The 26354-nt window shown below is 43.5% G+C and overlaps 1 protein-coding gene across 3 annotated transcripts in view; it reads right to left on the bottom strand.

Annotated features, from left to right (window-relative positions):
* Positions 1 to 26354, bottom strand: part of PDE10A (phosphodiesterase 10A) — a 410304-nt gene that overhangs the window by 152140 nt on the left and 231810 nt on the right. The window contains exon 1 of one of the 3 annotated variants that reach the window (XM_064158233.1): positions 9298 to 9412. The exons of the other annotated variants lie outside the window; for them this stretch is intronic. Within the exon in view, the coding sequence (XP_064014303.1) occupies positions 9298 to 9322 (25 nt within the window). The 5' untranslated portion in view covers positions 9323 to 9412. Of the gene's footprint in view, positions 1 to 9297; positions 9413 to 26354 lie in introns of those variants that run through there. 3 annotated transcript variants of the gene reach the window in all.

Below are 26354 nucleotides of genomic sequence, written 5' to 3'. Positions count from 1 at the left end.
ACTGTGCAATTATCAGCACCCAGGTAAGTGTTCTGCAATCTCTGAAGTCTGTTTCAAGTCAGTTGTGCAGCACACTGACAAACAAAGCTGAGAAACGTGAAACAAGCCCTAGATAGAGAAAAACAGATGAAGCTCTAACTAATATATTAGTCCTCCTCTGTAACAAGCACTGAACAAAGTGCCCTGATTTAGTTTTCACAGATGTATTTATGATTTAAGCTTTAAAGTAGTACTCTGTGGAAAGTGGTTAAGATTTTCTCCAAAGTATTAAAAAAAACAAATAGGATTGCAAACAACCAACTCATGAGGAAAAAGAAAACAAGGAGGTATTTTAGGTATTGTATATTAGGGCCACAAGGATGCTCAGAGGGCTGCAGCACCTCTGCTATGAGCACAGACTGCAAGAGTCGGGGTTGTGCAGGCTGGAGAAGAGGAGGCTCCCAGGTGACCTTCTTGTGGCCTTCCAGCATCTGAAGGGGGCTACAAAAAAGCTAGGGAAGAACTTTTTAGGCTCTCAGGGACTGACAGGACTAGGGGGAAGGGAGCAAAGCTGGAGGTGGGGAGATTCAGGCTGGACATGAGGAGGAAGTTGTTGAGCATGAGAGTGGTGAGAGCCTGGAATGGGTTGCCCAGGGAGGTGGTTGAGGCCCCATGGCTGGAGGTGTTTAAGGCCAGGCTGGCTGAGGCTGTGGGCAGCCTGCTCTAGGGTAGGGTGTCCCTGCCCATGGCAGGGGGCTTGGAATTAGATGAGATGCTTGTGGTCTCTTCCAAGCCTGACTGATTCTATGACCTACCTCAGGAGTGCAGTACAGCCCCCAGGAGGCATCTCTAGAAAGCAAGACTTTAAAATGGAACAAAATTCCATGGCTCCGGAGAAAGCTAGGAAACAAGAAGTCATGCCCTTGTTCTAATACCAAAAGTAGCAACTAATTGTCCTGTGATACTCCTGACCACAGCACAACGAACAGTTGGCAATTTTTTTCTGCATTTAGTCAAAACTAGGACAACTAATTAAACATTTCTTAACTAACATTCAAAGCTCTTGCCATTGTCAAGCTGATAATGCTGATTCCTTCTATTACTACTAACCTGCCAGATCCTAGCTGTTGTCTTAGTCAAAGCCTGAGTTTTCCAATAACTAGGAACTGCAGCTGCTCAGAATTGGTCACCAGGGACTTGAACCACCGCAAACATTACTCATCTGGTCCTGCCCTGATCTGACTTCTCTGGCCAAAAGGCAGGGTCAGGCCTGCCTGAGACATGCATACTACAAGCTTTTTTTCCCCTTCCTTTTCCCAATCTTCAGAAAATATTACAGCTCTCATTCAGCCTTTGCAAAGTTTTCTGTGATCCTCATCTAACACATATCAAATCTGACAGGGTCTACTTCATGTGGATATTTTACACTAACTGTCAATAAAACCAGCATGTATTTTAATTGACTATATCCACTAAGTTACTGCTCCCATTCTAGCACTCAGTCAGTGCCAAATTTGTATTTTCAAATACATGTACTTAAAACAATTTAGACCTATGTATAGGGTTAACACTCCAGGGGGAGTAACCCTGAACCTGACCCTAGGGGTCTTGACCCCTCCCCAGGGGTGGGTCACACTCCAGGTGATGGTTAGCCCACTCCCCCCCACTCCCTGTCCTATAAAGGAGAGGGGCTTCCTGCTCCTCTTTCTCTCACCACACACCTCACTCTGCACACCTCTGTCTGCACACCAGCACACCATGGGGCAGCCACGAGGCAGCCAAAGCCACCAGCACACCACTCGGGTTGTATTTGTACCTTTTGTATTTTGCTATTTTCCCTTCCCTATCCTTTGTAAGCTTCCCTACCTCAGATATCTTTCTAAGTTATTGTTCAACTTTTCCTTTTAACTTCCAAATCGAGTGAGATTGATTTATTCAGGTGTGTTTACCTCTCTCTCTCCCTATATCTAATCCCTTTCTTTGGGAAAGAATGGGAAGAGAGGGGGACAAATTGTTATTGGGTCTATCAAATTTATTAGAGTCTCTGGGAATTTGAATTAGAACCCAAGACAACCCATAATTTTCTAAACTATGCACCTGCCAGCTACCTGCAACAGGTGTAGCCACCAAAATGGAACAGAAAAACAAACCTGTATGTTGATGGGCAAACAGCCAAACTGCTGCCTGATTCAAACATTCCAAACTGGGATTGTTTTTGTTCAGCAAGTGCTGTCCTGTAAAGTACCTTCAGCAGAGACACAGAACTCATGGGAAACCACTATTTAATGCTTAACATTTCACTGATATTTGTTTTTATTTTTTACTCTCATCTATTAGTTTCAGATGGGAATTATCACAAAAAAACCCCAACCCCAAACTTTCCAATTCCTCCAACTCTTACTAACCATTTCTGTTTACATTAATGTCATCACACCACCTACTTTCTTCCTTTCCTTTCAACCCGACCCAACACCCTACTGCTAAGCAACCCGACCCAACACCCTACTGCTAAGCAACCCGACCCAACACCCTACTGCTAAAAATATATTAAATGAATATATAAATGTAATATAATGCAAAAAGCATTAAACTTCCTTCTGCAAACAAGAACTGAACACGCTTCAGGAAGAACACACAAACACCTGCCCCCAAACACCAATACCTATCAGAAACGAACATGGACTGGGTTGCCCGGGGAGGTGGTTGAGGCCCCATCCCTAGAGGTGTTTAAGGCCAGGCTGGATGAGGCTGTGGGCAGCCTGCTCTAGGGTAGGGTGTCCCTGCCCATAGCAGGGGGGTTGGAACTAGATGATCCTTGTGGTCTCTTTCAACCCTGACTGATTCTATGAAAAATTCAGGAATGTAATTTAGCTCCATGTGAAATTAGTTTTGCATGATTTTCAAAAGGATTAAGCAAATTTGATGGTAATATGTGCAACCATGCATATGTACGTGAAAAAAAATGTAAGTTCTGTTCATTTGCAAATAAAAGTATTTGTCATTCTCAGGGATCTATTTGAGATCACTATAGAATACTCATATCAGTAAGCAGCCAGGTAGAAAAGAGGGTGTATCTGTGCCTCCACTGAGAAGAAGGCTGCTGGCTCATGTTCAGCTACTATCTACCAGTACCCCCAGGTCCCTTTCTACCTGGCTGCTCTCCAGTCACTCTGTCCCCAGCCTGTACTGCTGCTTGGGGTTGTTGTGGTCAAACTGCAGAACCCTGCACTTGGACTTGTTAAATCTCATGCCATTGGCCTCTGCCCACCCACCCAGCCTGTCAAGGTCCCTTGCTTGTGCTTGCACTAGAGGCGATTTTATAGTGTCAGTAATGAAATGCACAAAAATAACAAAATAGAATAGTGATGTTACCAGTCAATAAAGTCCTTGCAAATAACTGTGACCACGGTTACATAAAAGATCAGCATCAAGAGAATATGCTGCACTTGCTGAAATTAAAAGCTCAATAATTACCTAAGAACAGAAAGACAGTATTAGGAGTGGAATCAATTAACACACACGCAGGGTTTGGGATTTCTTTTGTTGGTTTTGTTTTTCTTTTGGACATATTTGGCATTCCAGCAAGTGTAACAAAAAAGCTTCTCATCAAAACACACATTATTGAATCCCAATAAGACAACTAGCACCATCCTGTGAACATCTCCCGAGGCCACACAGAGGTGATAATGGTCCCAGCGCACCAGATCTAGAAGTAGCCATCAGGAGATGCATCTCAGCTCTCAGAGCCAAGAAAAGTTTCAGTACAGGACATGCTTATTATAACGTTGGTTCTGAGCATCATTGTTGAAACACGAAACAGCAAACAAATTCTTCTTTGACTTCAACTGTTACATTAATCCATGGTCCAAGTTAGAAATTAGACTGGTCTTAACACAAATAGGGATGTAATTTAAATGTCGTCAGCAGAGCCCCCAGAAGAGAGTGCAAAGTTCAGATTTTTGAAAAAAAAAGATGTTCCCCCTGGCCTCTCAGTGACACTGAGTACTCCAAATGGAAAGCCAAGTCCAAAGCTCAAATTTGGCCTCTTGCTTTTCTGGTGAGGAACATGAAAGGAGTAGCTGCTTGAATGTGGTCCAGCTACATAACACCTCAAACACTGCACTCAGTCTCTTACAACAGCTCTGTGTGATCCTAATTTAGCTTACATAGCCAGAAGCAACACTAACACAAAGATGAGAGAATGTGTAATCACCCTGCTTTATACTAAGTATGCCTGGAAATTAACAGGAAATATCTATTAAAAATTAAATTGTACCACTGGAAACTGAGAATAAGCCCAGTGGAATTATTCTATTATGAAAAGTACAGCTAACACACACTCTTCAGATCCTTCCGATTAAGGCAATTTTATTTTTACCTTGGCTAGACAGTCAGAAAAGGGGACATAAAATTGTCCATTAGCCATTATGAGGATAAAGACCAGAAAACAAGGTAAACCCACACACACACAGAGTTGGTGAGGGGTCTGGAACACAGCCCTGTGAGGAGAGGCTGAGGGAGCTGGGGGTGTGCAGCCTGCAGAAGAGGAGGCTCAGGGCAGACCTCATTGCAGTCTACAACCACCTGAAGGGAGGCTGTAGCCAGGTGGAGGTTGGTCTCTTCTCTCAGGCAACCCCAGAACAAGTTTCAAGTTGTGCCAGGGAAGGTCTAGGCTGGATGTTAGGAGGAAGTTCTTGCCAGCGAGAGTGAATGGCATTGGAATGGGCTGCCCAGGGAGGTGGTGGAGTCACTGTCCCTGGAGGTGTTGAAGCAAAGCCTGGATGAGGCACTTAGTGCCATGGTCTGGTTGATTGGCTAGGGCTGGGAGCTAGGTAGGACTGGATGATCTTGGGGGTCTCTTCCAACGTGGTTGATTCTATGTGAAAAACCCAACACACCAAGACCATAAACATTTACCAATTTTGTTCACAAAACCACTCTTCTATCAGATTCAATATTGATGTAAACACAAAAGAACACTCCACAAAGGATTAGTAGCTAGATCTACAAGATCACTTATAAGCTAGAAAGAACACTGAGTAGCACACCATTAAGTGTGGGGAAGAATGTAACAGTCCTCTTCTGTCATACAGTCTACTTGATTAGCTAGGGTTGGGTGCTAGGTTGGACTGGATGAGCTTGGAGGTCTCTTCCAACCTCGTTGATTCTATGATTTGTGTTTTGAAAGTATATTGGACTTTTTTTCCCCCTCTTCCTATGTCAGAGTCATTGCATCTCATAGTTACACTTATCTCAACCTTCCATGACTATCTGACACACTGCATAATGCTGTTCTCAGTGAAATAAACACTGTGCTTTTCTTTGCAAGTAGGCTCAGAACAGCAGGATCAAATTTACAATGTCAATAAATCACCAAAACCCAAGATAGCATCCCAAAACAGTGCAATATATAAGCCTTAGCTATGTTTACAAACACATTAATCTTGAAAAATTCAAGCAAACCCATGGTAAAGTCATCCTTTATCTGCATCCATCCGATCCTTTCAAAGACTTAACTCTTAGAGCAATATTCTGTGGTATTTCCACCACGCTTTACCACAGCTCTACAACAAACCCCGGGATTCAGAAGGCAATTTTCAGACACTGAGTTACAAGCAAAACACCAGTCAATGCATGACACACACCTTGAGTCACCCCTTCTGCCACCACCACCTCTGCAAAGGATTCCTGTGGCAGCCCTGAATTTTCAACGCTGAGTGAGCTGCAAATCACCTCTGTGCCTATGTTAACACAGCCTGGCTAGAAGCAGATTTCCAAATCCATGCAGGTGATTTTGAGGACTCAGCAGTTTTTAACGGTCTGGTGGGCTTTATTACTAGATCTAATCTGGTCCCATACACCAAACCTGCTTCTAGGTAGAATACTGTAGCTCACATTCCAGTTTTCTCTGGTCTGCAAAGAACCTAGTTAATAGATGGATGCTCTGTCAGTCCTGTTGTTCTGCTGTGAATTAAGTAGTAATGAGAACAATTGTAACAGTCACCTCAAAAGCACACTTCTAATCTGAATGCTCTAATATGCACATGCACTTAATCACATACCTCTACTTAACGTTAAATCTCAGTATCAGCTAAGGAAAAACAGTCCAGCAGATTGAGGCTTCAGCACTGGGCAATCTAGTACTCTGTCATGGTAAAAAAATGCAGCACTGAGCCTCTACTAGGAGAAAATTATCAATTCTTCTTCATTGTCTGACCAAATAAATCTGTCCTAAACCTCTGCCTTTCTCTCTGCTTGCTCATGCACTTCCTTAGATCTAAGCTGAAACTGCTTCCTTCCCGGCCCAATCGCTACCATTTCTTGCTCAGCCCACAGCCTGAAATGCTCTTCCTCAAGAGCCTCCTCACTGATGTTGTTACTCTTCCCTCTCCTTAAAGCAACTTAAGTACAGCAGACATCCAGGGTTCCCTACCAATCTGCACAAACATCTAACTCTCGTTCCTCCAAACCAAAACTGAGGCTCCAAGAGACAGGTACACAGTCCGCAAGTACTGCAACAATGCTGAATGAACAGATGAGGGAGAGCGGGAATCAGCCTGTGGCAGGCTGCAAAGGAAAAGGCTCTTAAACTATCTGGATAAAGAAAAGTCTTGTGAAAGTTCAACAGGCAGGGAATGGTACTGCATTTGAGTTGGTTAACCATCAGAAGGAAGACACTCAAAAAGCTATTTTATAAAATACAAGGGGAGGAGCACTCCAGAGAGTTGCCAGAGACAGAATGAAAAAGGATTTTGAAAAATACTGTATGCATTGGAGAGATGTTAGAAAAAGTGAGAGTATAAATATATAGGGCAGATGTAGATAATTCATATGTCTACATTTTTCATTTGAAACATCTAAAATACTATTGTGCTACTCTTTAACAAAGTGCTTCTAACTGGTAGGTCACAAAGCCTTCAGTTTAAAGCTGCATAGATTTATTGCAGAGCTTTAGCTGCAGTAGATGTGATGGTCTGGGTGTTACTCATCCCCCACACTTAACGAAATCACCCAGACTAGACTCAGCCCAGCCTAGAAATTAGAATGAAGCTTTATATTTACAGCTTAGCACAATATATAAGCAGGTATTTACAATATCTACAGCTATAGACAGAAATAGACAAGGTAAAAGCTAATACAGAAACATAACAGCCCTCCCAGAAACCAGAGTCCCCAGGAGAGGCTCCCAACCATCCTTCCACCTCCTTTCCACCCCTCTACCTTATCCCAGACTTTGCGTTATGTGCCAGGTGAGTTTGGAGGATTGGCCAGGAGGGGTTAGAGAGAGAAGGGAAGTAGCCTAAAAGCCAGGGAGCAACTCTGTTATCTATGTTTATGTTCTTACACATCTCAGCAAGTCTGTGAGTAGAGTACACATCCCCACTGTTTCCTTTTCACAGCCTACAATCTAATTCTTCTTACCAAGATATCTCAGGTAGGCTCAAACTAGCACAAGTGGAATGTAGGCAAACTATTGCTCAGTAATTGTTAATACACCATTTAATTGAGCTCTTTACTGCCAAATAAGTATTAGTGCAATGTATAAGGAAAATACAGAATTAATACTTTTTTAAAGAACAGTGAAATGTAAAAATAAAATCAGCATAGATGCCATTTTTATTCATCAACATGTTTAGACTCATTCTCCTTAAAAAGTTAAGCTATTCATCTAAACTTGACCTCAAAAAATAAAATTCTTACAAGGAGGAGGAAAGAAAAATACTTAATTTTATCTGGCTCAGCTGAATCTAACCTCAGTTTTTCACCTGAGGTGAAAGTACTCCCCACAGCATGGAAAAACCCCAACAAAACTGTTAAAAATTTAGTCCAGAAATGGTGAATTCAACTCACATCAATCTGCTGTTGATTGAAGAGAGTTAAGCTTAGAGAATCCAACACATTTACAGACTATGGAAACTGCATTATTTGATGTTCTGCCCAGTACTGCAATCTGGGCACTGTTCCTTTGTAACACTTACACACCCTGGTCCCAGAGACAGGATGCATGCTGCTCTCCTTACCTATTTTCAACGATACCAGAAACAAATCAGTTGCTCGGTTCCCACTATCCCTTAAAACAAACAAAAAACACCACCTTGCCTTATTTCTCTTCTATACCTTCTCCTTCCAAGAACAACAGGTAAGAAGAAACAAACAAACAATAAACTAACACTGCTGTAGGCTTTAATGTGCCAAAAAACATCAACATCTTCCAGGCTGTCAACACAACTCTAACTGAAGCAGTATCAGTTTTAAGGAGGATTTTTGCGGTTCAGCATGATCTTTCCTAAATGAGAATTAAACCAATGTCCTAAACAAGGTGCCTCAAGGCTTGACAACACAAGTATTGCAACATCCCTTATCAAAGACTCTTTCTGTGGTCCCTACTCATCGGAAATCAAGGTCTCTTCTACTACACCTGGAACAAAGATATTAACCAGTTGTAGCTCTGTAAATAGATACATAATCCTATCTGTGAGTGTGGCTTATTCTCCCCACCATTTCCTGTCCTCAAGCCCTTCATCTGATAAAAAGCAGGTAAGGACTAAAAGAGGCTCATTTTGAGGTGCTTTACAATCCAAGATCCATCTGTTTCAGTGTATGCACACACACATAATCTGCATTTCATAGTTGCCTTCAGTAAAACCAGCAGAGGGACTCACATAAACCCCAAGCTTTTGAAAGACCAGAAATTAACACCACAACTCTGTCTCCAGCTCAAGATTTGTTCAGCTATTCATGGATCTCCTACATGATAATGATCATCTTAATCCTTCAAATCACCAAGGAACATTACTAAAGGTCTTCATACCATAAAACAATTGTACTACCAAGTCACAGATGGTCAAAGACCGAAGCAATCTCTCTTGTATTTAACCTCTCCTTAAACATCTTCTTGATCTTTAATCCAAAACTAAATAAAAGGGCAGTTCAGTCTACAGTCTAGTCGGCTCAATCTTCAGCATTGATCCTTCTCAAAGCAAACAGTGCTGAACACCTAAGGGAAGCATAAAACATGTAGACGCTTAACATGCGTAGCAGCAATTCTCTTCCACAAAACAAACCTGAGCCCCTGCTGTTTTGAAGGGTACTGAAGCAAACAACCATCTATGATTTCAAAGTAGACCTCTGCTTATAAAAACTTCGCTTTCTAAAATCTTGTAACAGTCTATTCTTTCCTGAAAGACGACTGTTTCTACTCAGCCCAAGAAAAGATTTGCCCATATATGGACAACCTCCAAGACAACAAATGGCTCTTTTCCCAGCCTATTATCAAGCCAGGAAATTAGACTGCCTGAGGTACTCTGCCTTACTTACTCAGTTCAGAGCCCAGAGGAAACATTCACGAGTTCGTCAGTCATCCATTTTCACACGAAGGTGAACGGATCCTCTTCCTTTACAGCTTTAGCAGCAATCACCACCACCAATTACATAGAAGATTAAAGTCCTTACAAAGCCCCGTGACATAACAGGTGCTAATGATGACAGCTGAAGTTAAAGGGCAGACAGCTGTGTCCCCTAGGGCTTGGTGGAGAAGGAGGGAGGAGGGGAAAAGGAGAAAGGTTGTTTGGTTGGTTTTTAATTTAATTAACAATAACACCAATATTGTAAGCAACACTGAAAGAATGGGAACAGGGGGAAAAAAAAAAAAAAACCAAATCCTTTGTCTCTTTGCCAGCAAAGCCTCAGACATTTCCTTGCCACTGCTAATATTTAAATTGTGTTCTATATAAACTTAAAGTCTGAAGAATGGTATCGGTATGAAAACGCTTTGCCCTCTAATATTTAGCTTTCTGTAAAGCCCTTTTGCTTTTCCATGCTCAACTTGCAGTTGAACTCTCTTCAGTAACAACACTTCTACACGAACATGGCCGTTTGAGCTAGATTTCTAGCTCAGACATAGGGGAGAGGTGACCATTCTAGGGACAGGCCATAGAATGGCAACGATGCATAAGTTAATAGCATTTCACTGGAGCACAGCTTGGACCTTCCCCTTGCTGCTTCTGCCGTGCCCGCTGCTATCTTCCCCGGCTGCTGTTTTGGCTGCTGCTGCTGCTTTTGCTGCTTTGCTACCACTCGACCCCTTCCCCATTCTTGCTAAGGTTATTATATTTCTCTAGTAGTTTATTTCTCCTTATACTGTTATATTTAAACTATAAGAAACACAATTTCATTTTCCCATGACTTTCCAAAAAAATCCGTGTTGTAGTGAGTTTATTCTACCGTGGGAGGGATCCACCCTGACCCGGGACAGCGAATAATCCAAACCCTGAACAGCTCTGAAAAATGCATTCAAGGTCCAAAGAGGGTAAGATCCTCCTGTCACACTGGAAAGCCTGCGTAGAAACCCCTCTCTCACATCAGCTCAGCTATCTAGAAACTCAACGGCAGGTCAGTCTGCCTATTTAAGCTGCAACAAAGGAAATTATTAAGGAAGCATTAAAACCTAACTGCACTATAAAAGGCATCAAACAGAAGTCTGGCTGGTATTCACAATAAAGAGCTTCCAGGATAAAAACACACCACAGTTCCTATATTGTCCTAACATACAGAGGGGGGAAAAAAGTCCATGCCAAGAAACTGTGACCAAAGCTTGCTGTGTCAGCTCCTCAGACTGGCAAAAAACTTGAGTAGGTGGGATTGTATCTGCTCAATGGAAAAACATGCACTGACGTGTCATCATCTATTTTTGTAGTGCAGGAATTTTTTTAATCTTTCTTTCCTGACAGAAATTCCTTATTGCCCTTTCCATTTCTCAATGTCCCAATTGTCTTTCCCAGTATGTTTATTTTCTGATTGGCAAGGAAACAATGAAATTCTACCGTGTTTCATTTCTATGCTTTCTTGCTCTTTTCCGTTTTCCTCCTATTAACACATCCTGCACACGTTCATCTCTCAAAGTACACTCCACAGTATAATCAGCAGTCCTTCAGGCTGCCAGCATTATCCAAGACAATAAAGTGCTGCAAAATGGCTACTTACAACAGTCACAGAGTTGTAACTGCTCAGTATGCACTCCCGATATTTCTCAAACAGGTTATGTGTATCTATCACATACAAGGTCCAAGGAGGGTAACGATCCAAAAATGGTCAAGATGCTCCTGTCAGTGATTTGGCTGAGGAGCTGGGGGTGTTTAGCCTGGAGGAGGCTCAGGGGTGATCTCATTGCTGTCTACAACTACCTGAAGGGAGGCTGTAGCCAGGTGGGGTTGATCTCTTCTGCCAGGCAACCAGCAACAGAAGAAGGGGACACAGTCTCAAGTTGTGGTGGAGGAGGTCTAGGCTGGATGTTAGGAGGAAGCTGTTTCAGAGAGAGTGATTGGCATTGGAATGGGCTGCCCAGGGAGGTGGTGGAGTCACTGTCCCTGGAGGTGTTGAAGCAAAGCCTGGCTGAGGCACTTAGTGCCATGGTCTGGTTGATTGGCTAGGGCTGGGTGCTAGGTTGGACTGGATGATCTTGGAGGTCTCTTCCAACCTGGTTGATTCTATGATTCTATAAAACTACCAATTGCATTTATTTGACAGCTGCTCTCCCTTGCTAAAGCTGTCAGTGTAGGGGCAGCTGTTTGGTCATTCAGTGAAAAGTCTCTTCTGAAATGGAGTTGTGATGGGATGAAAGACAAAAAAAACCCAAAAACTCTTCTTGAAACATTGCAACTGCTTGAAGGCTGTGGTAGATTTGAACGGAGGCAAGGCCACTGAAAGTTCTTTCAACTTTATTCAGAGAGCCCAAAAAGGGTAGGCAAAGCCATTACCAGGAATAAAAACTCTGTATTTTAGAAGAACATGAAAGATTAGTTTATGTTGTTAAAAATACTGTTACCAGTACTTGGCAGTAGTCTGTGACCTTCCTTAGCTTCCACCAGCTGCTCACCTTCCACATGACTAAAACGTGGAAATTTGGCAAAGGTGGAACACATTAGTAAAGAATTATATATTATATATGCATATATAAAATAATATATATAATTAAAATATTGTTTTACATAATATGTATTATATTTTATATAAACCTAGATCTAAACTGTGCAGTTAAAATCAATCAGGGAAGGGACCAGGTGTAAGTAAAACTACAACAGCTCTAGCAGTTCACTGTGTTTTATTGTGGCCTTCCAGGATCTGAAGGGGGTCTACAAAAAAGCTGGGGAGGGACTTTTTAGGCTCTCAGGGAGTGACAGGACTGTGGGGAATGGAGCAAAGCTGGAGGTGGGGAGGTTCAGACTGGAGGTGAGGAGGAAGTTGTTGAGCATGAGAGTGGTGAGAGCCTGGATTGAGTTGCCCAGGGAGGTGGTTGAGGCCCCATCCCTGGAGGTGTTTAAGGCCAGGCTGGATGAGGCTGTGTGCAGCCTGCTCTAGGGTAGGGTGTCCCTGGCCATGGCAGGGGGGTTGGGATTAGATGATCTTTGTGGTCTCTTGCAACCCTGACTAAGTCTATGATTCTACGGTTTAACAACAGCATTTAAAACCACTATTTTCCTTCCTCCTTTTGACTGCTACATCAGTCAGATGAAAGGTTACTCCATCTGCTCAGAATAGTAGTCCAAAATGCCACTGCACTGAAAAAAACAACTGCTGTCTACATACAGCTATGTGAATATCAAAAGAAGAGCTGTAAAATGGTAAACTAGTTTACAGTCATATTTTGGACTTCAGCCTCCAAACCATAATCAACAGTACGGTTTCCTCACCACTGCCTCAGAACAGTAACTAATATGTCTTTTCACAAAAAACTGCTGGTTTTCAAAGGTATCACAAGCCCATCTGTTGAGTCAAAGAAAGGAAAAGTCTTCACAACTTATAAAAAGTCAGGAAAACTAAGCTGAATTCAAGACGAATGTAACAAGTGCATGAGTATTAACTATTTACATGAGCAAAGCAAGTGTGAGCAGAAAGAATGTAAACTGATGATGAAGCAAAGGCAGAGGTCCTGAATGCCTTCTTCACCTCAGTTTTCAACAGTAAGGAGGGAGGAGGAGGAGGCAAGTGGCCTCTTGAACTGGGTGATGGGGTCGGGGAGCAGTGTGTTCCCCTGGAAATTCATGAAGAATTAGCTCAGGACCTGCTGAGCCACCTGGACACCCACAAGTCCATGGGACCAGATGGGATCCATCCCAGGGTGCTGAGAGAGCTGGCAGCTGAGCTGGCCAAGCTGCTCTCCGTCATTTTCCATCAGTCCTGGCTCACCGGTGAGGTCCCAGGAGACTGGAAAATGGCCAACGTGGTCCCCATCCACAAGAAGGGTCAGATGGAGGAACCTGGGAACTACAGACCTGTCAGCCTGACCTCAGTGCCAGGGAAACTGATGGAGCAGGTTCTCTTGGGGCCAATAACTGCGCACCTGAGGGATGGCAAAGATCTCAGGTCCAGCCAGCATGGGTTTAGGAAGGGCAGATCCTGCCTTTCTAACCTGATCTCCTTCTATGATCAGGTGACTGCTTGGTGGATGTGGGGAGGCCTGTGGATGTGGTCTATCTGGACTTCAGCAAGGCCTTTGACACTGTCCCCCACAGCAAACTGCTGGCTAAGCTGTCAGCCCATGGCTTGGATGGCAACACTCTGTGCTGGGTTAGGAACTGGCTGGAGGGCCGGACCCAGAGAGTGGTGGTGAATGGTGCCACATCCAGCTGGCAGCTGTCACTAGTGGTGTCCCTCAGGGATCAGTGCTGGGCCCCATCCTCTTTAACATCTTCATAGATGATCTGGATGAGGGCATCGAGTCAGTCATCAGCAAGTTTGCAGATGACACTAAGCTGGGGGCAGATGTGACTGAGTTGGAGGGCAGAAGGGCTCTGCAGCAGGACCTTGACCGCCTGCACAGATGGGCAGAGTCCAAGGGGATGGAGTTCAATAGCTCCAAGTGCAGGGTGCTGCACTTTGGCCACAACAACCCCATGCAGAGATACAGGCTGGGGTCGGAGTGGCTGAGAGCAGCCAGACAGAGAGGGATCTGGGGGTACTGATTGATACCCGCCTGAACATGAGCCAGCAGTGTGCCCAGGTGGCCAAGAGAGCCAGTGGCATCCTGGCCTGCATCAGGAATGGTGTGGTCAGCAGGAGCAGGGAGGTCATTCTGCCCCTGTACTCTGCACTGGTCAGACCACACCTCGAGTACTGTGTTCAGTTCTGGGCCCCCCAGTTTAGGAAGGACACTGAGATGCTTGAGCGCGTCCAGAGAAGGGCGACGAGGCTGGTGAGAGGCCTCGAGCACAAGCCCTACGAGGAGAGGCTGAGGGAGCTGGGGTTGTTTAGCCTGGAGAAGAGGAAGCTCAGGGGTGACCTTATTGCTGTCTACAACTACCTGAAGGGTGGTTGTGGCCAGGAGGAGGTTGCTCTCTTCTCTCAGGTGGCCAGCACCAGAACAAGAGGACACAGCCTCAGGCTGCGCCAGGGGAAATTTCGGCTGGAGGTGAGGAGAAAGTTCTTCCCTGAGAGAGTCATTGGGCACTGGAATGGGCTGCCCGGGGAGGTGGTGGAGTCGTCGTCCCTGGGGCTGTTCAAGGCAAGGTTGGATGTGGCACTTGGTGCCATGGTCTAGCCTTGGGCACTGTGGTAAAGGGTTGGACTTGATGATCTGTGAGGTCTCTTCCAACCTTGGTGATACTGTGATACTGTGATACTGTGATACTGTGAAACCAGATATTCCAGAAGCTGTTTTGCTTTCCACTTCCAATAGGAACAAACTAAGTTAAACATAATATGCTAGTTTGAGCCTAGCTGGGATATTTTGATGAGAAGAATTAGATTATAGGCTGTGAAAAGGAAACAATGGTGGTCTGCTGCACTCACAGGCTTGCTGAGGTGGGTAAGAACAAGACCACAAATACAGATAAGAGAGTTGCTCGCTCTCTCTCTCTCTGGATCTGTCTGCATGCACTTTTATAACCTGCTGCCTGACTAACCCTTCTGCTTCCTAACTCCCCTGGCCAATCCTCCATACTCCTCTTGAACATAAGGCAAAGTCTGGGGTAAGATAGAGGTTTGGAAAGGAGGTGGAAGGGTCCTTGGGAGCCGCTCCTGGGGACTCAAGTTTCTGGGAGGGCTGTTGTGTTTCTGTATTACCTTTTGAACTTGTATATTTCTGTATATAACTGCATGTATTGTAAATACCTGCTTGTATATTGTGCTAAGCTGTAAATACAAAGCTTCATTCTTTAATTTCCTGTGGCTGAGTCTAGTCTGGGTGATTTTCTTAAGTGTGGGGGAATGGGTAACACCCAAACCATCACACATAATGAACTAAAACATACTCTATACTGGTTTGGCTAGTTCCATTGTACTTTCTTCGAAACCTGAAATTAAGTTAATAAAATGAATTATTCTTATTGAAATCGTTATCCTAGCAGCTTTTAAGTGCATTTGTTAGGAGGGAGCTTCGATGGTCTGCTTCCACAAGTGTTGTCGTTGTACCCCCTTGAAAAAAAACATAAACCAAAACAAAAATGTTGACAGACATTCAGCTCTGAATGTTGTACAATTGGCTGAAAGGCAGGCAAGGAGTGCCCTGTCTGCAGCATCTGACAAGGAGAACCATATCTGTGCTCTAACATTTCAACTGTTACACAATCAGCATTGCCCTTAACTCATTGTTAATATTTCACACAAACACGGGGGGAAACAAAAATCTTGTTTCCAGCCCAAAATTCAAGTTACTGATTCAGAAACACGCCTCTCATCTATTTTATGACTGCTGTCCCTCTGTACAACAGCTATTTCATGTTTTATTTTCTTAAAAACCTCCATGAAAATTTCTATAAAAGTATCACAAACTTTCCATAACCAAAATGGTCTTTCAAGTGGAGAACAGTGTCAAGCAGAGTCCCCCAGGGATCAGTCCTGCGACCAGTTTCGTTCAACAACTTGGCCTTTTTGAATGTCATGAGGTTGGCCTGGGTCCACCTCTCCAGCCTGTCCATGTACCTCTGGATGGATCCTTGCCCTCTAGCAAGTCAATTGTGCCACACAGCTTGGTGTCATCTGCGAACTTGCTGAGGGTGCATTCAATTCCTCTGTCCATGTTGCTGACAAAGACGTTAAACAGCACTGGTCCCAGCACTGACCCCAGAGGGATGCCACTTGGCACTGGTCTCCATTTGCTGTATGCTTTCCCACCCCTATACTGCCATTGCTTTAAATTGCTCTGGTGAGACCCCACCTGAAGTGCTGCATCCAGTTCTGGAGCCACTATTACAAGAGGGATGTGGAGATGCTGGAGTGTGTCCAGAGAAGGGCCACAAGGATGCTCAGAGGGCTGCAGCAGCTCTGCTATGAGGACAGATTGAAAGAGTTGGAGCTGCTCAGTCTGCAGAAGAGGAAGCTCCCAGATGACCTTCTTGTGGCCTTCCAGGATCTGAAAGGGGCCTACAAAAAAGCTGGGGAGGGACTTTTTAGGCTCTCAGGGAGTGACAGAACTAGGGGGAATGGAGCAAAGCTGGAGGTGGGGAGATTCAGACTGGATGTGAGGAGGAAGTTGTTGAGCATGAGAGTGGTGAGAGGCTGGAATGGGTTGCCCAGGGAGGGGGTTGAGGCCCCATGGCTGGAGGTGTTTAAGGCCAGGCTGGCTGAGGCTGTGGGCAGCCTGCTCTAGGGTAGGGTGTCCCTGCCCATGGCAGGGCGGTTGGAACTTGATGATTCTTGTGGCCCCTTCCAACCCTGACTGATTCTATGACTCTAAATACAAAAAAAAAAAAAAAAAAAAAAAAAAGGAAAAAAAATTCCAAACTAAGCACCAAATCTTTCCTCATTGCTATGATGCCCACCAAAATTAAGGACAAACAAGCAGAACTAAGGGAAGACTCTTTCCTTTGGTGTGTTTTTAAAGATTTTTCTGGTCAAAATTATTCACTATAGAAATTATCGCTAGGTGAATTTCTGTGTGCTGTATTCTAGCAACAGATAAAACACCTGGGCACACCAAGCATTCAAACCAACCACTTGTATAACATGGAGCTCATATTCTTCCATGTACTGCCAGTAACTTACTTTTTCTTAAGTCAACAGAGGAAGTCATGTCAAAAAACTAGCAACAGTCATCATTTTTCAGAGGCCAAAAAATACTATTCAGAAATAGCCACTGAACACTTCTCCTTTGAACCTTGGGCACGTAGCATTTTGTGTAAGTGATGACAGTGCAACACATTTCTACTCCAAGTCAAATGAGCTTTTAAACATAATAGTTAAAATTGTGTACAATACAGCAAAGTGATTTGGCTTAAATCTGACCATTGCAACAAACAGGATCAAGGTGATACTGATTCACAGAATCATACAATCAACCAGGTTGGAAGATGTGGGAATGCAAAGTGAAGAAGTATAATAATAAGCGGATGCTGACCTTGGTTCCCAGCAGCAGCTGGCTAACTTATCTCAGAAGGGACAGATAACAGACATCTCATTAATGAGGAAAACAAGGCATGGTTTATGCTGATGGAGTGGGTTGTCCTTGACTGATTATGCTAATGTGTGGGCATGTGCCTTGTGCCCTGAGGGGATATATTGAGAGCCGAATGACCAATGAATAGCTCTGGCATAATTCACTTTGAATTGTCTGGAGTCCATGTGGCATTGCCTTGATCACATTGATCTGGGGGGGCCTTGACCACATTTCCCACGGCAAGCTAATCAGGTTTCTGCAACAGGAAGAGACTGAATATAGTTTAGTTTCCATGACAGACTGAGAGGAAACTGTTATCTTCATCAGAAAATATATTCCTGACACAAGTAATACAAATTCGCTAAGTGTTTCATCTGTGTTATGAATTAAATTGAATATTTGCTGCTGTTGTTCATACCATGTTGCTGTCATGCCAGTTTGAAAGTAGAAGTGATGGCTGGAGCAAAGTATCACGGGGCTCAAAGTTCAGACTGCAACAGGCTTCTTGTTCTGCTTGCTGCTTTTGGGGTCCAGAGTTTTTTGGATGTTAGCCCTCTTCCAATGAGATGACAGCACAACAGGGAGGGATGGGAGAGTAAATCCTGGCTTGGGCTTTTAATTCACTTGTTTCTGCTTGCTGCTGCTTTCTGCTGTGCTTTCTCTGCAAACAGGCTAAGGTAATTGTGTGTATTATCATTATCATCTCATTTCTTTAGTAAATGCTTAACTCCTTATCTCAACTCAGAGGGGTTTGCTGGTGTGTTACTGTAAAGCGTTAACAGTCCTGGGGGAGTGGTCTTGACCCTGACCCCAGGTCCTCCTGACTCTTCCCCAGAGCTGGGTCCGACCCTTACTCCAGGTGTGGTGGTTAGCACACTCCCACTTTCTGTCTAGACTCCTAAGAAAACAGAAGAACTGCCTGTTTAGTGTTCTTTCACCCTGCTTCCCTGCTTGACAGCACCACCCTCCTGTTCCTGCTGCTCTTTGTTTTACCACGTGGCTATCAGTCCACAAAGGGACAAACCCATTGCCATCAATCTGGTTGTATTTACATATTTTGTATCTTCCCTAGAACTTGTTTTTTGTAACTCCCCTATCTCAAATACCTTTTATTTATTGTTAAAGTTTCCTCTTTTAACTTCCAAATCGAAATGAGACTATTTATTTGGGTGTGCTTTACCTTTTTTTTCCCCCTTCTCTACATCTAACTCCTTTCCTTTGGAGAGAAGGTGGATGAGGGAAAAGCATCCTATAAATTACTATTGGTTCTATTAACTGTACATGAGTCTCTGGGAAATTTAAACTAGAACTGAGACAGCTACTTTCCCCTCACTTCAGTACTGTAGGGAAAAGGCTTGGATACCCCAATTCAGGTTTGCTTTGACCAGTTACAATCTGTGTGAAGAAGCCTCCGAATCCACCCAGTTTTACGTATCTAGCCTCTCCTGCTGTACCAATTATGTTGATTCCCTGTTTTAGCAGAGTCTGCAGAGGAAGAGACTAGCTTTTTTTTTTTTTTTTTTGCTGGAATTAGATTTGGCTACACTGTATTTCAAAATATTTTGTAGAAGTACTCTTCAATAATAAAAACTTTCAACACTGCTTTAAAGGGTTGATGTCAGGAAATTGGATTCGTAAGGCATGAACAACCTATTACAACAAAACGATCAACTGATAGTAGATATCATGGCAACTGAAATCAATGACGAATCTTGCATTAAACACAGTGGAGCTGTGATTTTGTTCTGTTTCCAGGAAACACAAATGCATTACATCGGTTGAGATGTGCTTCCCATCACAATGACTCGATTGCTGAGTCCCTTGGTAAATTACACTTGAGAAGGAAGAAGCTACTGAAAAAATCACTGACCTCTCCCCCAGAAGCTACGTATCTCTCTGCCTTGTGCATGAAACATTAAAAAATATTAGGAAACCAAAAATATTAGAGCCATCATTCATAGAATCTCAATGCTATGGAGAGAACTAACAACAACAATAATCCAATAAACCTTTAGAAGGTCAAAAGAAACAAGGCATGCAATTGTTCTAACAGCTTTTCAGCAACAAATACACTTCGACCCTATAACTAATTGCAATCAAATTTGACCATGCAACAAGTGTATCAGGTGAGTTCATTAAATTCAGGATGTAGGAAGATCACAGAGACCGGAACGAGTGGCCACTAAAACAGAACAGAAGTTCTGCCCATTTCATGAGATAGGAGAGGTTCCAGGCAGCACAAAGGCTAGGCAAAAAGAAATGGTGGAGGAAGCAAATAGAAAAGAAAAAGCATCACAAATATTCAGAAGTCAGATCTAATGCCCACCACGTTACTTGAAGTTTAGAGGCTACTGTTTTTTTTCTTATTTAATCTGAATTGCTGAGTGGATTCTTCATGCCTCTGCAGAAAAATCATGCAAGTGAAGTAGCTGAAAATATGAAGACATACAGAATAGGAGAGCAGTACTTCAAGGGACACCATATTGCTGCAGGGGAGGACTGTGCATGGCTTTCCCCTGAGGAGAAGGAAGCAGCAGAGTGGTGGTGAATGGTGCCACATCCAGTTGGCAGCCAGTCATTAATGGTGTCCCACAAAGATCAGTGCTGGGCCCAGTCTTGTTCAATTTCTTTACTGATCATCTGGACCACGGGATTACATCCAGCATCAGTAGGTTTGCAGATGACATCAATCTAGGAGCAGGTGTGGATCGGTTGGAGGGTAGGAGAGCCTTGCAGAGGGACCACACAGGCTGGATGGGTGGGCAGAGGCCAATGGGATGAGATTTAACAAGGCCAAATGCAGAGTTCTGCACTTTGGCCACAATAGCCCCAAACAGTGCTACAGGCTGGGGACAGAGTGGTTGGACAGCAGCCAAGCAGAAAGAGACCTGCGGGTACTTGTAGATAGTAGCTGAACATGAGCCAGCAGTGTGCTCTTGTGGCCAGGAAGGCCAATGCCATTCTAGGGTGTATTAGAAGCGCTGTGGTTAGTAGTTTGAGAGAGGTTCCTCTTCCCCTCTGCTCTGCCCTGGTGAGGCCTCATCTGGAGTATTGTGTCCAGTTTTGGTCCTCCCCAGCTCATGAAGGACAGGGAACTGCTTGAGAGAGTCCAGTGCAGAGCCACTAAAACTATTAAGTTGAACATCTTCCTTATGAGGAGAGCCTGAGGGAGCTGGGGCTTGTTAGCTTGGACAGGAGGAGACTAAGGGGCAACCTTATTATTGTCTATAAACATGTAAGAGGTGATTGCCAGGATGGGGCTAGCCTTTTCTCAGCGATACCCAGTGACAGGACAAGGAGTAATGGGTGGAAGATGAGGCATAGGACGTTCCATGTGAGCCTAAGGAAGAATTATTTCACTGTGAGGGTGACAGAGCACTGGAACAGGCTGCCCAGGGAGGTTGTAGAGTCTCCCTCTCTGGAGATATTCAATAACTGTCTCGAAGCGTTCCAGTGTGATCTGCTCTAGGTGATCCTGCTCTGGCAGGGGGTTGGAGCAGATAATCTTTCAAGGTCCCTTCCAGCCCCTGGCATTCTGTGATTCTAAGATTTTATTTCCCCAACTAGAGTCTGCCTTTTGCCCACAAGCACAATTGCTGAGTGAGCCCTCCAGTCCTTTTTCCTCGCTCTCTCAGACTTTTGCTGTATATTCTTGTCTCACCAGAGCGGGGTAGGAGACAGGGATGCATGGTGTTTTGTTGTTGGCTGGGTAAGCTCAAACCATGACAGCTATGAAAATATCTATGAAAATCATTACATTTACAAACTGCAGCTCTCCCTCAGTACAGCTTAACACTTTACTCTTCAAGCAACACCATTTACTGGAGCACAATCAGCTGTGGCCAGACTGTAGCAGTAAATAAACAGAAGGAAGAAACCATATTCTGAAACTTAGAGCAAATTTGTATTAAAAGGTGAAGTAAACAGCTGCAAATTCTAGTAATTCTCAAGACTAATAAACGAGGCAGAAAATGGTAAGTTGCTAGAAATCTATGAATTGCATATAGAGTTTACAGCACTTGAAAGATGTCTTATCTTCTGTTTTCTCACTCATCTTTATTCTCTGCTCAGACTTACTGACACTAGCAAAGCAAATTTGTCACTCATCTTTGACAGGTCTAAAACCTACCAAAATTACATTAGTTTCAGACAATATATGCTTTTATACAGTCTTTCACATGCATTTGAAAACTGATTTAATTTCTGAAGTTCAGTACAGGATATTAATGTATTTAAACAAAATTTAAGTCTTACTGATTTATGTTATAGCAAAAGAATTTCAACATTCCAGCATTTCTCAATAAATGTGCAACTCTTCCCATGTTCTCTTCTACATTTTATATATATTTATATACATACACACACACAGACACACACAGAGAAATATTTCAACTTCATACAATCATAAAATCAACCAGGTTGGAAGAGACCTCCAAGATCATCCAGTCCAAACTGTCACCCAGCTCTAAACAATCAACTAGACCATGGCACTAAGTGCCTCAGCCAGGCTTTGCTTGGACAGCTCCAGGGACAGTGACTTCACCACCTCCCTGGGCAGCCCATTCCAATGCCAATCACTCTCTCTGACAACAACTTCCTCCTCACATCCAGCCTAGACCTCCCCCAGTACAACTTGAGACTGTGTCCCCTTGTTCTGTTGCTGGTTGCCTGGGAGAAGAGACCAACTCCACCTGGCTACAGCCTCCCTTCAGGCAGTTGTAGAGAGCAATGAGGTCGACCCTGAGCCTTCTCTTCTCCAGGCGAAACACACCCAGTTCCCTCAGCTTCTCCTCATAGGGCTGTGTGTGCCAGGCCCCTCAACAGCTTTGTCTCCCTTAACTTCCTGAGCATTCCTCCCTTTGACTCCATAAGCACCAAATGAATTGTTGTCAAGCAACAAAAAACTTCTTTTGCAAGTCAGGAAAAACTGTTTCTTGGCACAGTAGAATGGCTACCTGCTGTGATTCAAAAACAAGCTGTCAAAAAAAGATGTTGCAAGGTGCTAAGAATTAAGCTCAACGAATTTTTAGAACAAAGGTAGACACAGCTGAATGAAAGAAACCCAAAAAATTAGACTTGCATTCAAATCCAAAGGTTAACAACTGCAACATCACCTCGTAAACAAGAATCAAGGATTATCATGGATAAGAGGTCATCATCACCAAAATAAGCAGCCACAGTGACGCTAGCCATACTCACTACACATCTACAGCTAGAGCCATCAAAAATGATTCATGGCAAGAGACAGAGAAGGGACACGTGCTCTACATGTGTGGTGGTAGGCTTGATGGGGCAAACACAACCTTATCCATGTTGGCTTGCCCAGACATGTGTCCCTGTTCCCCTGCTCCTCCTGTGCTGAGGGAGGCAAATGTGGGACAGGAGGACAAAAGCCCTGGCTTCACCTAATATGGTGAAGTCTGGCAAAGTGCCATTCTGATTGGCTAATCTATGTCCAATATCACATTAGTCTTGGGCTGGATATTGATCAAAGCGATAAGCAGGTAGCACAGGGCTGCTGCTGCCTCATTTTGCATCCTGGATTTGCCTGGAGATCTCAACAGGAACAGGCTCCAAATGCCTGCACGCATTTGCATAGCCCTAGCGTGACATTGTGCTGACACTGCACATCTCAAGACATCCTGCCTGCACCTGAAAGTCTCCTGCTGAGACTAGAAGTCCTGGAGATATACAGATCATCCAGAAGAGCCAGGAGACAAGGTCAGAGACTGTCTGCCTCCTTTCCTCAGAAGCCTGGTAAGAATCAAGTCTCAGTGGCCAACAAGGCAGAGCTCCAACTGCTTTGGGTACTCTCTGATTTATACTTTGTGAGTAAACACCTAAAAGCCTCTTCCAGTATAATATTTGCATTTGTCACTTTAAGAAATAAGTGCTTGAGCTTTGCCTATGCCCTGTGTCTATAAATTTCCAGCCTGTGCATTTTGAACCTGTGAATAAGTTTTCTGGTGAGTTTTAATGTTAATAAACAGTTTTCATAGCTATTAACAATCATTGCCTAGATATCAAAATCAATACAGGGAGGTGGTGGAGTTGCCATCCCTTAGAAGTGTTCAAGAAATGACTGGATGAAGCACTTAGTGCCATGGTCTAGTTGACTGGATAGGGCTGGGTGCTAGGTTGGACTGGATGATCTTGGAGTTCTCTTCCAACCTGGTTAGTCTATGATTTCTATGAAAAAGTGAAACAAGAAATTAAAGAATTATTTCTAAGTACAATATCCCTGGTGGTCCTTTCCAACAGTAGTGATTCATAGTGATTAGATATGCTGAGGGATTTGGTTTAGCCAAGGACTTGTCAGTGTGAAACTAATGGTTGGACTTGATGATGTTGAGGATCTTTTCCAATCTAAGAAATTCTGTGATTCACAAAGTACGTAAGATTCACCAGGTACCATCTACATTGCTACTAAAATATGAAAAGAAAAAAAATAGACCTAAGCAGAAAGCAAGCATTTATGACATGAAAAAGAAAAACAAGCCTTACACTTAAAAACTCCATAATCTTACACTTCAATGAAGTCTTATGCTTCAATGAAAAGATGTCTTCAAACTGTGATGATTTGCTGTGAGATATTTACATATCAAGTCTTTCATCTACTCCAAAAGAAAACTCTCAGTTTATAAATAGCTTTGCCTACAAGAATGAACACTTACTTCTGCTGTAATTGCATTCCTTTGAGGAATAAAAATGTTGAACTTCTCTTACTATTCCAATCTTTTCCCATTTCTGGTTTCTACCCTTTTGATACTGCTGCCATAGATGGATAACTCTTCAGCAATTTTTCACTAACATATGATATCTCCACTCAATTCACTCATCTCTGTCAGCTGACAAACTATGTCTTCTCATTCCCCCATGAATACTAATTAACACATTTTAGCCACAAATTTTAAGAAGCCTTCCAAAGCAGCATGTTGAGGAAACAAAGACAAGCTTAATAACTTCTATAATTATTAATATTATTGTTCATAATTAACAATGGCAGGATGCCAAGGGCATCCTGGTTTGTATCAGGAACTGTGCAGCCAGTAGGACAAGGGAGATTATTCTTCCCCTGTACTCAGCACTGGTCAGGTCATACCTTGAGTGCTGTGTCCAGTTCTGGGCTCCTCAATTCAAGAGAGATGTTGAGATACTGGAACATGTCCAGAGAAGGGCAACAGAGCTGGGGAGGGGCCTGGAACAAAGCCCTGTGAGGAGAGGCGGATGGAGCTGGGGGTTGTTTAGCCTGGAGAAGAGGAGGCTCAGGGGTGAACTCACTGCCATCTACAACTACCTGAAGGGAGGCTGTAGCCAGGTGGGGGTTGGTCTCTTCTCCCAGGCAATCAGCAACAGAACAAAGGGACAGAGTCTCAAGCTGTGCCAGGAGAGGTCTAGGCTGGATGTTAGGAAGAAGTTCTTTACAGAGAGAGTGATTGGCACTGGAATGGGCTGCCCAGGGAGGTGGTGGAGTCACCGTCCCTTGAGGTGTTAAAGAAAAGCCTGGCTGAGGCACTTAGTGCCATGGTCTAGTTGACTGGTTAGGGCTGGGTGCTAGGTTGGATTGGATGATCTTGGAGGTCTCTTTCCAACCTGGTTGATTATGTGATTCTAATAATGAAATAACTATACAGTGCTAACAACTATCAATACTTAATAACTGTGAGGCAACAAGTCGTGTCCTCCAGCAATGGTCTCTTGCTCATTCAGGAGTTTGCAAAGAACTGGATTTATAGAAACAAGGTCTGCTCTAGTGCCACAGACAGTAAAAAGACTCCCCTAAATACTCTTCTGTAGGTTCATATGGCTACATCCCCACATAAGTGAATTCAATAGCTCAGAGTCTGTTCTCTTGCCACAAGATAAAGGAGCATGTTTGTGTCCACAAAGCTAACCTCTTCTTCTTAGACAAGGGAAAAGTGCCATTACAACTCCCCTTCGCTTCTCCCAGCACACATGCAGGCAGCTAGGCATCAGTCTAAACCAGACCAAGGAGCAGACTGAAAGTTAGACAGAGCAGACAGGGCTAGAGCTCAAGCACACATTCTCTCTGTGCTTAGTTCCAAAGTATAAGCACTGCATATAGCTCCCAAGTAAGTCCAAAAAAGGTTTGAAAGAAAATCACAATCTGAGAGCACATTCCTACCCACAAACAGCCTTTCAAAGTTTCTACAACATGCCAGATGATCTTGTTCTCTCTCCCACAACTTCTAAGCCAGAAGCTGTTATAGGGGAATGCAATGATCTACAAACTTTGAGACTTCAGGTTACTCATAACCTTTGACCTTTTGAGAGAACCTCCCAAAAGGACATGTCTAATCCCATAACCATAAATCAAAGGCCAAACACCTACATTTCAAACTCATGATTCAGGATAAAGATGCTTGTCAAGGGTCAGTATCTCAAGAGTCTTTACTTATGAAAACTGAAGAAATGAGAATAGGAAGCCACATCCACATAAAAACAATTGGCTCACAAGCATGAGACACAGGAGCCTGGCATGATGAAACCTGAGCATAACAGCTAAGGCAGTGCCTGTTTTGAGAACAGATTAGTTTAGTTTCCTGTTACATCCAACAGTAAATTTCATCAGTCCTACGTTTGCTTAAAAGAAAGCAGGGAAAAAAAACCTCTACTGACATCACACTTAGGGCTGGGCAGACAGTGACAGATTAGGAAACACAATGAGTCACTGAAAATACTGAACATATAGCAAGAGTTTTCCAACTGCCAGGCAAAATTTAGTCTTACCAAAAAGGAAAGCAGAACTACATAGCCGAAGTGAACTACAGAAGAAGAGTAGCAACATTGTGCCTTCATAAAATCAAAGCAGTTGGGGAAAATAAGAACACTGTACAAAGGACAGGGTAAGACACAGGTCCACCACAGGAAGAAACAAAAGCAACACAATTCAGCAATCAAGAAGGAAACGCCAGCTAAAATAAGCTGACGGGTGGACAAGGAGGAAATAATAAGTCAAAAATACAGATACAACTGAAAGAAA

This window comes from Pogoniulus pusillus, chromosome 18 (genome assembly GCF_015220805.1).
Source record: "Pogoniulus pusillus isolate bPogPus1 chromosome 18, bPogPus1.pri, whole genome shotgun sequence".
NCBI lineage: Eukaryota > Metazoa > Chordata > Aves > Piciformes > Lybiidae > Pogoniulus > Pogoniulus pusillus.
The sequence above is the reverse complement of the archived record's forward strand: the minus strand, read 5'-3'. Positions and strand labels throughout refer to the sequence as shown.